The sequence below is a fragment of the Hylobates moloch genome, unplaced genomic scaffold (assembly GCF_009828535.3).
Source record: "Hylobates moloch isolate HMO894 unplaced genomic scaffold, HMol_V3 SCAFFOLD_12, whole genome shotgun sequence".
NCBI classification, from domain to species: Eukaryota; Metazoa; Chordata; class Mammalia; order Primates; family Hylobatidae; genus Hylobates; species Hylobates moloch.
This window is the reverse complement of record NW_026652287.1, coordinates 26,199,490-26,216,833: the sequence shown is the minus strand read 5'-3', so window position 1 is coordinate 26,216,833 and position 17,344 is coordinate 26,199,490. Positions and strand designations below refer to the sequence as shown.

The 17,344-nt window shown below is 45.5% G+C and overlaps 1 protein-coding gene across 8 annotated transcripts in view; it reads left to right on the top strand.

Annotated features, from left to right (window-relative positions):
• RFX4 (regulatory factor X4) overlaps nt 1-16,749 on the top strand; it is a 176,970-nt gene extending 160,221 nt beyond the window's left edge. For all 8 annotated transcript variants that reach the window (XM_032168804.2, XM_032168803.2, XM_058425565.1 and 5 more), the window contains 3 exons: nt 2,541-2,703; nt 5,760-5,898; nt 15,143-16,749. In XM_032168804.2, coding sequence (XP_032024695.1) covers nt 2,541-2,703; nt 5,760-5,898; nt 15,143-15,415 — 575 coding nt within the window. In that variant the 3' untranslated portion in view covers nt 15,416-16,749. The remainder of the gene's footprint in view (nt 1-2,540; nt 2,704-5,759; nt 5,899-15,142) is intronic.
• Nucleotides 16,750-17,344: the final 595 nt, after the last annotated feature.

The window sequence follows — 17,344 nt, the reverse complement described above, 5'->3', positions numbered from 1 at the left end:
ACACTCCCTTAAATTCTTTTGGATTTAACCATCAGTTTCCTCATCTATAAATGGGGGATAACGTTCTTTTAAGGGTGTGTGACAAGCAGTCAGCACAGTGCATGGTCTGTAAGAGATGCTCACTAATGGTGTCTCCTTTCACACTCTTAGAATAAATATTTGTCACCTCATTACAAAAAAGGACATTATTTGCATTCTAAAAGATTCTTCAATTTATGAAAGGGCTCACCAAAGGGTTCTTTTAACAATAAGCCAATGTATTTAAAATAAGACACCATTTCCACATTTCTTCAAGGGTATTCCTTACCGAGTCTCTGTCACATAACTGGCACAGCACTGATCCACCAACTCTGCTTCCTCCCACTGCTCCATGTCAATGCAGCTCCTCTCATATGCTATTTGCAAAGTCCTTGGGATGGAATGGACTAATTTTTAAAATGAAAACCTTTCCTTTATCTTCCCAGAGGAATTTTTAGATAGAAGTGGTCTGCTGCAGAAAATACAGAATGGGAGATCTAATTTTCTCTTTTACTTCACCTTAAAAATGTCCTCCCTTAAATTCTTTCATGTTTTCCATGTACCTAAAGGGGGATGTTGAATCCCATTCCCTCTGCCATCTAAAACAAGTTTAATTATTTCCACCATATTAACATATTTTACAATTTATCAGAAATTAAGTTGTCTGATGAGTTTAGTATTGCTATTAATGATTTATTAAATTATCATTAAAAAAAATTCTAGCCCAGGAGTGGTGGCTCATGCCTCTAATCCTAGCACTTTGGGAGGCCGAGGTCGGAGGATGGGATGGAGTTGAGACCTGGAGTTCGAGACCAGCCTGGGCAACATAGTGAGACCCTGTGTCTATAAAAAATTTAAGGGCCAGGCGCGGTGGCTCACGCCTGTAATCCCATTACTTTGGGAGGCCAAAGCGGGTGGGTCACAAGGTCAGGAGTTCGAGACCAGCCTGACCAACATGGTGAAACCCTGTCTCTACTAAAAATACAAAAAGTAGCCAGGCATGGTGGTGTGCGCCTGTAATCCCAGCTACTCAGGAGGCTGAGGCAGGAGAATCACTTGAACCCGGGAGGCGGAGGTTGCAGTGAGCTGAGATTGTGCCACTGCACTCCAGCCTAGGCAACAGAGTGAGACTCCATCTCAAAAAAAAAAAAGTTAAAAATTAGCTGGGCATGGTGGTACATACCTGTAGTTCCAATTACTTGGGAGGCTAAGGTGGAAGGATCCCTTGAGCCCAGGAGGTCAAGGCTGCAGTGAGGGCCATGATCATGTCATTGCACTCCAGCGTGGGTGATAGAGTGAGACCTTGTCTCAAAAAAAAAAAAAAAAAACTAACCATCTCATAAAATATTAAGCATTTAATTTTGTCAGGTTTTTATCCCCCAGTCTTTAGCACTTTCAAGGTATCCAATTAAATTAAAAAATAGGCCGGGCGCGGTGGCTCACGCTTGTAATCCCAGCACTTTGGGAGGCCGAGGCAGGCAGATCACGAGGTCAGGAGATCGAGACCACGGTGAAACCCCGTCTCTACTAAAAATACAAAAAAATTAGCCAGGCGTGGTGGCGGGCGCCTGTAGTCCCAGCTACTCGGAGAGGCTGAGGCAGGAGAATGGCGTGAACCCGGGAGGCGGAGCTTGCAGTGAGCCGAGATTGCGCCACTGCACTCCAGCCTGGGCGACAGAGCGAGATTCCGTCTCAAAAAAAAAAATAAAATAAATAAAAAATAAAAAATAGACAAAGAGAATTCATAATTTGTATGGAATAGGTCACTGTCCAGGTCACTGTCTAATAATCTTCAAAAAGACCTGAGCTGGCAGAGCCCAATAATCTTACTTATGTTTGCTTAAAGCAATTTGTTGGATCCTTAACACCTGTTGAGTTGAGCGCTGAAAAGTTAATTTGCAGTGCCTATCTAGGCTATATTTCCCCAGGCTTTCCTTTTCCTTCTCTCCTTCCCTTCCTTTCCTCCTATCCTTCCCTTCCCTTTTCTCCCTTCTAAAATTTTTATTGAGTCTTTTGGTGACCAGGCTCTGTACTAAGCACTGGGAATCCATTGGTGGCCAAAATAGGCCAGGCTCCTACCCTCATGGTGCTTTCTGTCTGGTGAGGGGGCCATTAATCAAATCACATTCACTAATGGGTGTAGGATTACAAATTGCAGTAGGCACCACTTAGGCCTACAGTACAGTGAGGGATCTGGCCTAGTCTGGGGTTAGGAAGAGGACAGCTTTTTGGACTGTGAGAGGAAGAATGAGTGGGTAACAAGGCAGCAGAAACAGCGCGTGCAAAGGCCCTGAGGTGCTGGGAATTGTGGTACTCTGGAGACAATGAAAGATATTGTGACTGGACCAGATAAAACAAAGACAGGGGATAGAAGATGCCTCTGGTGAGCTCAGCAGAGTCAGAGATACATGTCTTATAAAGATTTTGGCCTTCAACTTAAGAACAAAGGAAGCCACTAAACTAAGGAAGAACAAGGGATATGAGAATGTTAATGATTAAGACGTCTTAATTTGTCTCTGCAGGAGCAATGCAGTCTTACACGTGGTCTCTAACATACACAGTGACGACGGCTGCTGGGTCCCCAGCTGAGAACTCCCAACAGCTGCCCTGTATGAGGAACACTCATGTGCCTTCTTCCTCCGTCACACACAGGATACCAGTTTATTCCCACAGAGAGGAACATGGGTAGGTAACTTTCCAAGGATGCTGCTGGACTTTTAAAATTTGATCTAAAGAGGCTGAGCACAGCAGCTCACACCCTGTAATCCCAGCACTTTGGGAGGCCAAGGTGGGCCTTGAAGTCAGGAGTTCGAGACCAGCCTGGCCAACGTGGTGAAACCCTGTCTCTACTAAAAATACAAAAATTAGCCAGGCATAGTGGCGTACACCTATAATCCCTGCTACTTGGGAGGCTGAGGTGGAAGAATCGCTCAAACCTGAGAGGCAGAGGTTGCAGTGGGCCGAGATCGCACCACTAAACTCCAGCCTGGGTGACAGGGTGAGACTCCGTCTCAAAAAAAAGATCTAAAGAGGGATTTCCTTAGCAGCTGTTTTCTCAAAGAACAGGAAGGGTGCTACCCTTTGCTGAGTTCCCACAATATCCTGAGCACTGTATTGTGTAATCCCCACAACAACCAGGGTAGGTAGGTAGGTAAGAAGGTGTTAGTGACCCCATTTTAGATGAGGAAATTGAAACTTGTTTGGTTATCTTCCATTCCCCAAGGTCACACAGCTGGCACATGGTGGGGCCCAAACTGAGCAAATGTCTGACTCCAAAGCCTGTGTTCCTCCCTCTTTACTCCTTTAACACCTCAGCTGAAAACCCCTTTCAGCAGTTCCCCTGGGTGGCTCTTTGTACACTTTGCAGAATTACAAAGCTTCATCTTAGGTTCAAGTCTTCTATGATTCCATTCAAAGAAGGGCTTCCCCACCTGAGGGCTGGAGGTCCCTTTAGGCTGCAGTTACTCATGAGGTTCAGGGGATTCCCCATAGGTTCTAGCAGTGTTTTATGCCCTGGAAAAATGCATCATTTGTTTTGCCCATATTTTTTTCTTTTTCAAATATGTGGAGTGATGTTGCTGTGATGAATGAAATACAAATCCATACAAAAGTGTTACTTGAATCCTCATAGCTCTTTGCCATTATGCACTGTCTTTATTAAAAGACACTAACCTTGCAATGTCTAATGAGCAGTGATCTGAAAAGCACTTATGATATTAACAAGAGATCCTGACCAGGCACAGTGGCTCACACCTGTAATCCCAGCACTTTGGAAGGCCGAGGTGGGTGGATCACTTGTGGTCAGGAGTTCGAGACCAGCCTGGCTAACATGATGAAACCCTATCTCCCTACTAAAAATACAAAAATGGGCTGGGCGCGGTGGCTCACGCCTGTAATCCCAGCACTTTGGGAGGCCAAGGTGGGGTGGATCACGAGGTCAGGAGATTGAAATTATCCTGGCAAACATGGTGAAACCCCATCTCTACTAAAAATACAAAAACTAGCTGGATGTAGTGGCACACGCCTGTAGTCCCAGCTACTCGTGAGGCTGCGGCAGGAGAATTGCTTGAACTCAGGCGGCGGAAGTTGCAGTGAGCCGAGATTGTGCCACTGCGCTCCAGCCTGGCAACAGAGGGAGACTTCATCTCAAAAAAAAAAAAAAAGAAAAGAAAAATTATCTGGGCATGGTGGGTGCCTGTAGCCCCAGCTACTCAGGAGACTGAGGCAGGAGAATTGCATGAACCCAGGAGGCGGAGGTTGCAGTAAGCTGATATCGCGCCACTGCATTCCAGCCTGGAGAATAGAGCGATACACTCCATCTCAAAAAAACAAAAGAAAGAGAGATCCTACCATGTGGTGCAGTGGGCCTCACTACTCACAGGCCAGGTTCCAACAGACCAGTTGTGGGGGACATGGGAGGAGGAGGGGGAGGACTTCTCGGTCCCTTCCACGGTTGGCCCAGCGTAATGCAGCACGGTGGTGACCTGACAGTGGACACAGGCCTGGATGTTAGTGTATTTTTCCATAGGTTCAGGTGCCCCCGAGCAGTCAATTGGGCAACCATTATTTCAGGGGGCCTTTGAGAGTATTTCCACACATTTAGAATAGACTCTGAAAACCCTGTTTCAGAGAGATTTTTGATTCAGCAGAAATAGCAGAAAAAATACTCACATGGTCATAGGTCAGCATCTTTGCTATAAAGATGTTACTAAGAAGAACAGTGATAATAATAAGCTATGTCTACATAGGACTTTCTGGTTTATAGAGTGTTCACACATACGATCCTCAGAATGACCATGCGCAGCATTTTTATGGATGTGAGAAACAGGGTCGTGAAAGTCACACAGCTAGAAGGTCGTGGAGCCTGACTTAGAACCAGGGTCTTTGATGCCTGTCTGACCACGCCATGGTGTTTTCCCCCCAGGAGACAGCTTACAGAAACCCACTACATCCTTCCCCATGATGTGGAAGCAGAGGCCTGAGTGATATAAAAACATAAATTTCACAGTGGTTTCTTTTTTGTTATCCCTATTTGATTTCAGGATACAACAGGGGTTTTAAACACAGCAGGAGTAGAGGTTTCCATCACTAATGATGTTTGGCTCAGGGCTAGATTTCATCCCTGAATGCTGGCTGGGGGGTAAGGGAGGTATGTTCTAGGTGTTGAGGGAGAAGGAAAATCTACCTGGGGTTTTAAGGAAAATCAACCTGGGGTTTTAAGTTAACCATAACAAGGCCACAAGAGTGGAAATGGTAAGAATTAAAAAGAAGAGGCTGGACACGGTAGCTCATGCCTATAATCCCAGCATTTTGGGAGGCCAAGGTGGGTGGATCACCTGATGTCACGAATTTGAGACCAGCCTGGCCAACATGGTGAAACCCCATCTCTATTAAAAATATAAAAATTAGCCGGGCATGGTGGCACATGCCTGTAATCTCAGCTACTCAGGAGGCTGAGGCAGGAGAATCATTTGAACCCAGGAGGCGGAGGTTGCAGTGAGCTAAGATCATGCCACTGCACTCCAGCCTGGGGCAACAGAATGAGACCCTGACTCAAAAAAAAAAAAAAACCCAGAAAAGATGAAAGAAAGAAAAATGGGATTGGGGGTGAAGGGGGGAAGAAAAGAAAAGAGAGAAAAAAAGAAGAAAAAGGAAAAAAATAGATGAGGTTTTTAAAAAGGTGTCAAACTGATCTGTTCTTGCTATTACTCACACTATTCAATGTGCTTGATGCATTTTAGATACACGGGAAGCTATAACTATGGGAGCTATGGCAACCAGCATCCTCACCCCATGCAGAGCCAGTATCCAGCCCTCCCTCATGACACAGCTATCTCTGGGCCACTCCACTATGCGCCTTACCACAGGAGCTCTGCACAGGTGAGTCAGTGGTCCTGGTTTCTTGGCCAGGCCTTGGTATACTTGGTGCCAAATCTGGTTAACACAGTTCATAAACTGTTATGCATACTGTGTGTGCAGCGTGTGTGTCCCCAAGGAGAGGACGGTCTTTTTATCAGTGTCATTTCTGGCCTCCAATGGCTGGCCCACAGTGGGTGCTCGGCCAGTGTTCATGCTCCATTTGCTCTCACACACCTGGTTGCTAAACAGTTTTTTTTTTTTTTCCATTCTATCCTCTCTTTGACCTCTTCATGCCGAGATCTAATTGGCTGCATGTCTGCTGCCCTTTTTCGGGCAGCTACCCTCACCCTGGACCTTGGGTCTCCTTTTCCATCACCACTCTCCTGGTGCAGACCCTCATGGAGTCTTGTCAGGACTGGTGTCTCAACATCATTCTAACTGGCCTTGGGGTGTCCCGTGTCTGCTCTTGTCATCCAGCCTGCACAGGTAATCTTAAGCAGAAGAATTCTCCTGAAATGGATCCCTTTTCAAATCACTCTCAAGCCTTACATCTCCTTGGGCTCCTCACTGTCTAATAAGTCAAATCAGCCCTCTGTGGCCTGTGGGGAATAGACAGGCCATTGCACTTGGCTGCATTTGGGAAACCACCGCTGGACACTCTACCTGTCGAACACTTCCCTGTACATTGGCTCTGATCTGACTGGTTGCCAGTTCCACTCTGCGTCTTAAGTATCTCTGTATGCCCTCTGTGCTTGTCTCAGCTCAGGCCTTTATCATATCCAACTTGGATGAAGACAGAAGCCTTTCTGGTGATCTCTATGCCTCTAAAATGTGCCCCATCTCTGGTCCACCCCCTACACTGCAGCTAGAGGAGTCTTTCGGAAAAAAACCCAACTGACCATGACACTTTCCCTGTCTTTGGCACATGATTGCTTTCCAGGTCAAGTTCAATTCCTTAGTATGTGTCCTAAGACTGGTTACCTTTCTGGCCTACGCACCAACTCCCTCCCTCCCCCCAGCCATGCCAGCCCACATGTGGTTGTCTTGGATGTGCCGAGTTCCTCCGTGTCTTTGCAGAAATTGTTCCCTCTGGCTCGGTGTCTCTTCCCCAGTGTCTTCGGCTGGGCATTCATGACAAGCATCTTGCCGTCTTTGTGGCATTCCTGAAAGTACCCCCTTGAGTCCTCCAGGACTTTATTAGGTGCCACTCCCTGGGTTTACTCTCTCAGTAGCATTTCTCACACCCTGTTATCATCACCAACTTTCCTGTCTGACGCGCACGGAGACCCTAAGCTCCCTGAAGGCAAAGATTAAGTCCAGTATCCTCAGGTCACAGCACTTGGCACCTACCAGAAAGAGGAGCTACCTTCTCCTAAACACGTGTGTGTGCCAGGCTCTGTGCTGAGCACTCTCCACATCCCTTAGATAACCCCTGCAGAAGAGGAAGTGAGACTCACAGTAACCTGCCTGAGGAGTTGAACCCAGGCGCTGTGACTCCTGTCCAAGCTCTCAGGCACCACCCCCTGCCGCCTCTCAGATGCAGGCATTCACTAAGTGTACACTGAGCAGATGAGTACATGGGAGGTGGCGTCAGCATGAACAATAGTATGGTGTGCCGAGCACGCTCACTCTATTCTGCAGGCACAGGAAGCTAGGGAGTGGTAAGATCAGAGCTATGATTAAGAAAGAGAGCTCTCAGGGCCCCCACAGAATGAACCAAGAAGGGGGACTGGTGGAGTCAGGGGGCTCTGCTCCAAAGCACTTGTTGAAGTTGAGGAATGAGATGGCAGGACTGACGCTAGCGTGGAGGCTGTAATTACATCAGCTGTTAGCACACAGACTTGTCTCTGAGGGAGGGCACCAAGGAGAATGTATCCACAACACATGGGCACTCTGGGCAAACAGGTGTTTGTTTTGATTTCCATCTGCGGTACCAAGGGGAGCCCTGGTTTAATCCTCAGACAAGCTAAGAAGTTGATTCCACTAAATCATCACCTGGGGCATTCATTATAGATCTCCAACTGCGTCACACAGAGATGCCAGCTCCTTAGGAGCTCTGTCTCTTGGGAGCACTCTGTGCTCCTCACTGTGATCCACTACATGACTGAGAATGGCTGCAACAGCCTAGATCACTCCGCACGCTCCAAGCATCTCATTCATTCATTCATTTCTCAAATGGCTCCTGGGTAACTACTATGTGCAAGCACTGCACTAGCCACTGGGAGTACAGTGAGAAGGAGACAGAGCACACCTGCTTTGGTAGAGCTTATGTTCCCGTGGGAGACAGCATCATCAAGCCACAGCTCTGGGCATTGTCTTCCCTCCATCTTCACTTCCTCATTCCCCCTCATGAAATGGCAGGAGCTGGTTTTCTGGGGTGATATTTTTAAAGCCATTGCCATAAAAAGAAGCCAAGGTCTCCTGAAGGCCCATGAGGTCCTGCTCTGGAAGCCACAACAGTCCCCAACTGGAACACTGTCATTTAATAGCTAGTCTTAATAGAATGGCCCAAGGACAAGTGAAAGCCCATGGAAGGGCCTTTTTTTTTTTTTTTTTTTGAGACGGAGTCTTGCTCTGTCGCCCAGGCTGGAGTGCAGTGGTGCAATCTCGGCTCACTGCAAGCTCCGCCTCCCGGGTTCACGCCATTCTCCTGCCTCAGCTTCTCCGAGTAGCTAGGACTACAGGCGCCCGCCACCACGCCCGGCTAATTTTTTTGTATTTTTAGTAGAGATGAGGTTTCACCATGGTCTCGATCTCCTGACCTCGTGATCCGCCCGCCTCGGCCACCGCGCCCGGCCGGAAGGGCCTTTTTAATCCAGACAAGGTGTGAGAGTCCAAAGGGTCCTTGGCCAGGCTCCTCGCCACCATGCCTTGTGACTCTTAAGACGAGTGCCTCTGACACTACCCTCAACACACACACACTCCACACTTCATGGTTTATGCCTTAGTCTTCATCTGTAAAATGGGGTGGAGAGAAATTAATTATGTCAGTCTCTACCCAGGTTGATGAGTGAGGTCAGTGTTCAAAACATACCTCTCTGGGGGAAGGTACTGTCTAAAGAGAAAGTATCTTTTGTTTTTCATCAACATTTATTCAGAGCACTGTTCTAGGCATATTTAAATATACAGACTCACTTAATTGCCCTAACAACCTTGGGAAGAAGGCATTTTTGGAGATAGGATCTCACTCTGTCACCCAGGCTGGAGTGCAGCTGTGCAATCTTGGCTCACTGCAACCTCTACCTCCTGGGCTCAAGTGATCCTCCCACCTCAGCCTCCCAAGTACCTGGGACTATAGGCACATGCTACCAAGCCCAGCTGATTTTTGTGTTTTTGTAGAGACAGAGTCTCGCCATGTTAACCAGGCATGTCTCAAACTCCTGGGCTCAAGTGATCCTCCTGCCTTGGCCTCCCAAAGTGCTAGGGTTACAGGCGTGAACCACCACACCTAGACTTTTCCCTCAGTTTTTAAAGATAAGTAGACTGCCTCAGAAGGTAATGTGCCCCAGGTCATGCATCCAGTAAGGAACAAAGCAGACTCAAATGCAAATCCTCCAGCTCTCAATCCCAATGCTAAACCAGTGGTACTTAAAACTACTGTTTTGGAGAGTGGAAGGTAAATTCAAGAGGTTACTGCTGCTATTCTCAGTAGGTTTCAAGTTGCCAAAGAGAAGCACACACCCCAAGATAACCTTATTTCTTTCCTTTATTGGTTTTTTGGTTTAAGGTTGAGCATAGAGAAAATCCACTGCAGGGCTAATTAGTTTTAGCTTTCCAGAGCAGGGGTCAAGCTGTTCCAATTCTGAGTAACTAATATCACACTTCACTACATCAGACTCACCAGGGAAAAGGACAGTCTGAATTGGAAGAAAAATTGTAAGTATACAATATGGTTGGAGAAATGCAATTGGTCATCAGCACAAAAGTAACTGAAAACTACTGCAAATAAATGCCAGCTAGATTTGCCTTAGAGGGCTGATACATCTATGAAGTGCAGTAATTATAGGTTTCCCAGCACTTATATGCTCAAAATAATTTTAAGTCATTTGTTTTCAAAATAGAATATGTGTATGCCCTTGTTTACTTATTTGCACAATACATACTTTCTTCCTGGGTAATACAAAGGTAAACCTCCCAGCCCTGCTTAGATTCTTGTAACTGCTGACTTAGTGAGTCCAGATGAATGAGGTTTCACAGCATAAGGTTTGAATTATTTTGGAAAAACATTGCAAGTGTGCTGCACTTGTTCACATCAAAGTAAGCTGCCTCTTTCCAGGTTCCCCATTCCCAGGCCCAATCAAAAGGACAAAATAAACCAGACCAAGTACATAGCTACAAAATCTTTCTGAGCCTCATTCAATACATGTTCATAGAACCTCTGCCCTGTCAAGCAGCCATAGTGGAACTGGGGACCTTGAGCTCAAAAGCCATTTGATCACACTTACACTGGAAAGCTGTCCCTTATTTCTCATCTGAAAGGCAGAGGCCCAGCCTTATCAGCTAATCACTGCCTCTCACAGAATCTTCAGCAGTCTGGCCCAAACCAACCCAGGAACATTGAGTGCTACAAAGTTTGCTTAGGGCACTGTACTTTGGGTTGGTGTCTTGGGCCAAAAACAAACAAACAAAAAATCAATCAATGATAGTGTTGTAAGATCTCTGACTGCAGAGCCAGGCTCCCTAGGTTCAAATCCCAGCTTTGCCTCCAATTAGCCCTGTGCCTCAATTTTCTCATCTGAAAAATGAGGATAATTATGGTATCTATTTCACAGGGTTGTAGTGAGGGTCAAGTGAGTTAATAAAGGTCGGAACAGGGCCTGGCTCATAGTTAACACATTTTATTATTATCCTTTGTAACACCACAGTTATAATATTATATTTAGGGTAATTTTATCATTAAGATCTGTCTCCCTCTCTGTACTAGCTCTGTGAAAGCAAGGACCAAGTCCTTTTTCTCTCCCCATTATATTCTCATGGCCTAGCACCGAGCTTGGCCCTCAGTGAGTGCTCAGTAAATACTTGTCAATGAAATGAATGAATGACTGGATTCTTACTCTGGTACTAAGTTGCTGTGTGACTGCAGTAGATCATTTCCTTTCTCTTGACCTTAATTATTTCATCTGTAAACCCAGAAGTAGAACCAGATGGTCAGTCGCTAAGGCTCTTCCTATCATTAATGGACCATGACCCTATGATTCTAAAAAGAACATTAATAACAGCTAACACTTCTTGAAAACTTACTACATAGGAGTTCTAAGTGTTTCACATGTAATAACTTAACTAATCCTGACTCTAAAAGCTCAGCAGCAGAGGGATGGTGGCTCACACTTGTAATCCCAACACTTTGGAAGGCTGGGAGCCCAGGAGTTCCAGTGGGAGGACCGTTTGAGCCCAGAAGTTTGAGATCAGCCTGGGCAATGTAGTGAGACCTTATCTCTACAAAAAACTTAAAAATTATCTGGGAGTGGGGGCGCATACCTGTAGTCCCAGCTACTTGGGAGGCTCACGTGGGAGGCTCACTTAAGCCTGGGAGGCACAGTTTGGAGTGAGCTGAGATCACCCCACTGCACTCCAGCCTGGGTGACAGGGCAAGACCTTGTCTCAAAAAAAAAAAAAAAAAAAAGCTCAGCAGATGTGGACTGTCTGACAAAGATTTTTTGGGTGCTACATCCTTCTCCAGAAGAGGCTAAGAGGCTAGGGGTGAGCCCTCTGGCAGTACTTTGGTGCAGTGAGAGCCGCCTTTCATAGGAAAACAGTTTGTGCTCCTGACTGGGCCACCTTTCACCCCTTGTTCAAGTAGCAGCTCATTTGGTAAGGGGTCAGGAATAAAGGGCTCTTTCTTCCCTCTCCATGTGTAGGAAAGTCAGCCCTTGGTGTGGAGAGTCATTTCTCAAAATAGATCTTCCTAATATGGTTCCAAAGAGACCAAGAGTCAATCACAGCTGAGATGGGCTTATGCCATAAGCATCTGATGAACGGTGGACTGTGTGTGCAGGCACAAACATGTGCACACAGGCACCTCTCATATACTCCTTTCAAGGGATGGTAAACTGGTGACTTATGTCCTTTTTAAAATCAGTAGCAACAGCATATGATTTGATCCAGAGAATGGTAACTTCCTGTTATGGGCCCTCAACAAAAGGTGCCTTATTCCAGACAGAGATCTCCGGACCCCAGAGTTTGTGCCCAGCATGCTTAAGGACCCTGTATGAAACCGGATGTAAAGTGTGAGAGGTGAGGCGGGTGCCATGGGCCAGCCTCTGCCACTCCCACCAGACTAAATAGAAGCTTCATTGGTCATGTTAATGACCAGGCCAAGGCAGTGAGCACTTCAGCTAACTGGTCTTTCAATGGTCTCTTCACTACAGGGAAAACGAGTCACTGACTCATTTGCAATTAGCTGACCTAATGGAACAGAATTTTCCATGCTGGATTCTGTGGTAACAGAATTTTATTGTCACATTAGAGATATTTTGAGCCAGTCTCATTTCCAGGCAATTACTCTTTTCAGTCTATGACACAACTTCTGAGCACAGCTGTGTCGAGGGTCCTTGACTAGGCACAAAAGCCACACTCTCTCGGGTTCTGTGGGAAAGAGCCCAAGTCCATTCTGTGACATTTTATCTACATGAGCCAAGGCAAGGGGAACTCTGTCGGAACCAGCAAGCTGAGGCCAGGTGAGAATTCTAAGGCCCCAGAGCTCTGTTGGGGAAGAGGCAGCTTAGTGAAGGAAGAGGAGCAGAGGGATTAAAGTCTAATGGGCTGGCCTCCAAAAAGGGAGTGCTCTCCTGCTCCTGGGTAACTTGGCAGTGGCAGGTCGGCCTCCTTTGGGACGGTCATATCAATGTGGGGAAAGCATGCTCCCCGACTGGGTTTCTATGCCAGCTCTTCCACTAGCCTGCTGTGTGACTTTGGGCAGGATACTTGATCTCATGGGGCCTGGCTTTCTCATCTGTACAACATGGGGTTGGATCACAGGATCCCTAAAATTCTTTCTAGTAAGTAACGTCCCAATGTTCATTTGCCAACTATTATTTAGCACCTGCTAGGTGCTAGGCACCATGCCAGATGTTGGGAACATGGTGTTGAACACAGCAAAGCCCCATCAGGAGCATATGAATATAAGCCAAAAGAAAGACCTAGCTAGCTGCCAGGCAGGATGGTAAGGCCCCAGCTTGAGAGGCACAGGCTGGGGTGTTTAGGTTCTTGAGATAGGATTCCAGAAAAGTCTCTCCGAGGAGGTGACATTTAAGCTGAGATCTAAAGAATGACAAAAGGGGAGGCATGGCAGGAGCCAGGGGTAGGGGTGGTAGAGAAGGTTCTAGGTAGAAGGAACAGGTAGGACAGAGTTCCCTGAGATGGGAACCAGCTTGGCATGCCATGGGACCAGAAGGGAGGCCTCTGTGCCAGGGAGAGCACCAGGAGGTGAGGTGATACCCAGGAGTTGACCTGAGAGAAGATCAGGTGGGGCAAGCAACCTTTCTGAAAAAGTAAGGATCGTTTTGTAGTAATAGTTCCTAATGTTATCTGTTTAATACACCTGGGATCTTGTTTTTTGGGACAGGGCCCAATCTTACTATAGTCTCACTGGGATTTAGAGAGGTTCCTGTGCTAGAATCCTGCTGTGCAGGCCTGAGGGTCCACCACTGCTGCCACACAAACAGCATCCTGTAGGTTCCCATGATGCAGAGCACAGGGGTATGTGCCAGTGTTTCTGATCTGATTTGGGATTAGGAAAGCCTTGGCGTGCTGTCCATAGTTTCCTTGGAAACAGCCCTTGGTGCCTTCTCCCTTGAGTTCCCAGACACCACCTACGCCCTTCTCCCTCTTTCCTAACTGTTCTTTTGGTTGTGAAGTGACTGTACTTTTGCTATGTAAGGCATGCCATCCTATGTAGGGGGGAAAATCCCTCCCTACTCAAATTGGGATCCCTCTTTCTTGACCTCTGAATTGCTGGTTCTCTTTGCATGCTTCAGGCCTAAGCACCTTCCCCAGCTCCCCTTAGGCTCCCACTCACAGAGGAAGAGCAGTTCCCTGTAGCCACCTAGACTCCAGGGAGCAGCCATTGTTGTCATAACCCCTTCTCCCTGCTGTCTAGGCTTCAGCCTGTCTGTCTCCCTCACAGGAGGCAGCCTCCCACCTAATCCCCTGGGCCTCCACTTTCCAACTGTCAGGGAAGACAGATGGGGAGCAGAAGAATTCATACGTTCACACACTCTCTCTCCTCCTCGCTGCTCTGGCCATCCTTGTTGATTGGCTCCTGTCCTTGTTGGTGTAGCCCTCAGCACAGCAAAGAAATCTTTGTGCTGACTGGCCTGCAGACTGGGAGCTCTCAAAGGGAACCCATAGCTCCTCCCCTTCCTCCCCTCTGATCCTACTAACAGGGGCTTATTTGCATAGCTGTCTTGGTAACAGAAAAGAATGTAAAAGAAGCAGCACTTCAGAAGCACTTCTTTTACTCCTAATCCTTTCTAGAACTACTTCCCCTCTTCTTGTAGCTACTAACACCTGTTCCTCTGACCTGCACAAAATCTCCCCTCCCCGCCCCTCTCAATTGGTTTCTCTTGACTCCTTCCTCTACACTCACACCAAGCCCAATTTCTATTCATGTATCTTCCAGGAGTTCAGTGAATGTGAGCCAAAAAGAAAAATGTTCTCTAAATGATAGGCACTAATAATAACCTCCGAAATTGTTGACTTGCTTCCTCTTCAAAAGTCTGCTTTTAGGCTGAAGTTTATAATTGAATTCAACTGTAAAATGTTATTTTTAATAACATCATTGTATTTTACTTGGCAGTGTTATGCTCTTGGGTTGATGGACTAGGACCTATCACATCTCCATAACTAATGATAAAATCACTACCATCCATCTGTACATCCATATTTATTTATCTGGACATGCAGTTACTAGTGTATGTGTGTGTGTGTGTGTGTGTGTGACAAACACACACTTTCCTGTATTCCTGGTGTGGCTGTTTCTCATTTTGGGTTTGACTTCCCAAGATATTATAGATTAGGAAAAGAAAGCCAGTATAACCGCATGAGTAAACATCAGCCCAACTCAAGCTATGAAATCTTTTGCATTTCTCCTGTTGACTTCCCTAAGACCAAGATTCAATCTTGTAGAAGTTCAGTGATTCTTCTCCATCAACTCTCATTAATAGCATCTTAAGAAATTTAACTTCAACTATAAACATGACTGATATTGTGTATATGCAACCTCAAGCTAATTTTAACTTTGTGGAATTTCTTTCCCCTCAACAAGTACCCTTTTAATAGCCCCACTTCCCGGATGGAACCTTGTTTGATGAGCAGTACTCCCAGACTGCATCCCACCCCAGTCACTCCCCGCTGGCCAGAGGTGCCCTCAGCCAACACGTGCTACACAAGCCCGTCTGTGCATTCTACGAGGTATGGAAACTCTAGTGACATGTATACACCCCTGACAACGCGCAGGAATTCTGAGTATGAGCACATGCAACACTTTCCTGGCTTTGCTTACATCAACGGAGAGGCCTCTACAGGATGGGCTAAATGACTGCTATCATAGGCATCCATATTTAATATTAATAATAATAATTAATAATAATAATAAACCCAACACCCATCCCCCAGAAGACTTTATCTCTATACCTTGTAACTCATGGGCTATTCCTAAGTGCCCATTTTCCTAATGAACATGAGGATGGGATTCAATGTGGGATGAATAAACTTTAGTTCAGAAACAGGATTTACTAAAAGTCAGTGGGACTGGGTTTCTGTAGCCAAGCCAGACTTGACTGTTTCTGTAGAGCACTATCTCGGGCAGGCCATTCTGTGCCTTTTCCCTCTGTTCCATGACTTTGCTTTGTGTTGGCAACCACTTCTAGTAAGCTACTGATTTTCCTGTTGACAAAATCTCTTTAGTCTTGAAGGATGGATACTGGAGACAGAATCTGGTTTGTGTTCTTGGATGGGCACATAATTTACCAAGAGCATTCACCTTGCCATCTGTCTGTCATTGTACTGTACAAGGAACAGCCCTCAGATGTGTTCTGCACATCCCTTCTTCCTGGTGGTACCATCCCTATTTCCTGGAGCACCAGGGCTAAATGGGGAGCTATCTGGAAACTCTAGATTTTCTGTCATACCCACATCTGTCACAGTACCTGCATTGTCTTGGAATGTAAGCACTGTCTTGAGGGAAGGAAGAGGTCTGTTCTGTATTGCCTTAAGTTGATTGAGGTTTGTAGGAGACTGGTTCTTCTACATACAAGGATTTGTCTTAAGTTTGCACAATGGCTAGTGTCAGCAAAAGGCAGGAGAGCGTTTTGGTTTTTTTTTTAAGTTCTATGAGAATGTGGATTTATGGCATTGAGTATCACACTCAGCTCTGCTGTGTTAACTTTGTGAAACTGGATGGAACAAACTTTAACTTACCAAGCACCAAGTGTGAAAATGACTTTCATGGTTCCTTCATAAAACTATAATAATATCCGACACTTTGATAGAAAAAAATTCAAAGCTGTGCCTTTGAGCCTATACTATACTGTGTATGTGTGGAAATAAAAATGTATTGTACTTTTGGAGAATTTTTTGTAGGCATTTTTCTGTCAGATTTGTAGTAATTTGTGAGGTTTGTTAGAGATTAATATAGGTTTTCTTTCTGTATTATAAAATGCACCAAGCAATTATGGTGGACCTATTACCCTATGGGTAAGAAATAAATGGAAATATGACATCGGATGTTTTAGCAACTGTTTTGTAAATAAAATCTTTGATCACACCACTCAGTGTGATAATTGTGTCTACAGCTAAAATGGAAATAGTTTTATCTGTACAGTTGTGCAAGATATGAATGGTTTCACACTCAAATAAAAAATATTGAAATGACCTGCTTTCTTTTGACTTTTCATTTGACATGACGTGTGTGTGTGTGTGTGTGTGTGTGTGTGTGTGTGTGTATAAACATTCCGAATACTTAGGGTGTAAGTAGGCAGGGCAAAACCAAGTAGTCTTATATGGCTGTGTTTATCCAGTTCCCCATCATCTTGTCATATAATAATAATTAAAATGTGTATAAGCCACACACCCTGTCCTTGAATAATGATTAAGTAAAAATAGTACCTACAGCCTGATAGAGGTTTGTAGGGGACCAGTTCTTCTACACACAGAGATGTGTCCTAAGTTTGCACAGTGGTTAGTGTCACTCAAAGGCAGGAACCTTTCAGCTCTTATAGGGAATATTATTCTTCAATACCAACACCATTAAGAGGTCCCTTGGTACTTGGTTCATTATGCTTTAATGATCACTGGGTGTAAAGATATTTCAAGTGCAGTGTTTTAAATGCTAATAAACTATGGAACAGAACAGTAACATTACTGAATACTTAATAAGTATTAACAAATTATTCTCCAGCACTGTTTTTTTATTCTGAGGCTGAAAGGAGTGGGGTATAGAAATAAAATGATGATGTTTTTCTCAAAC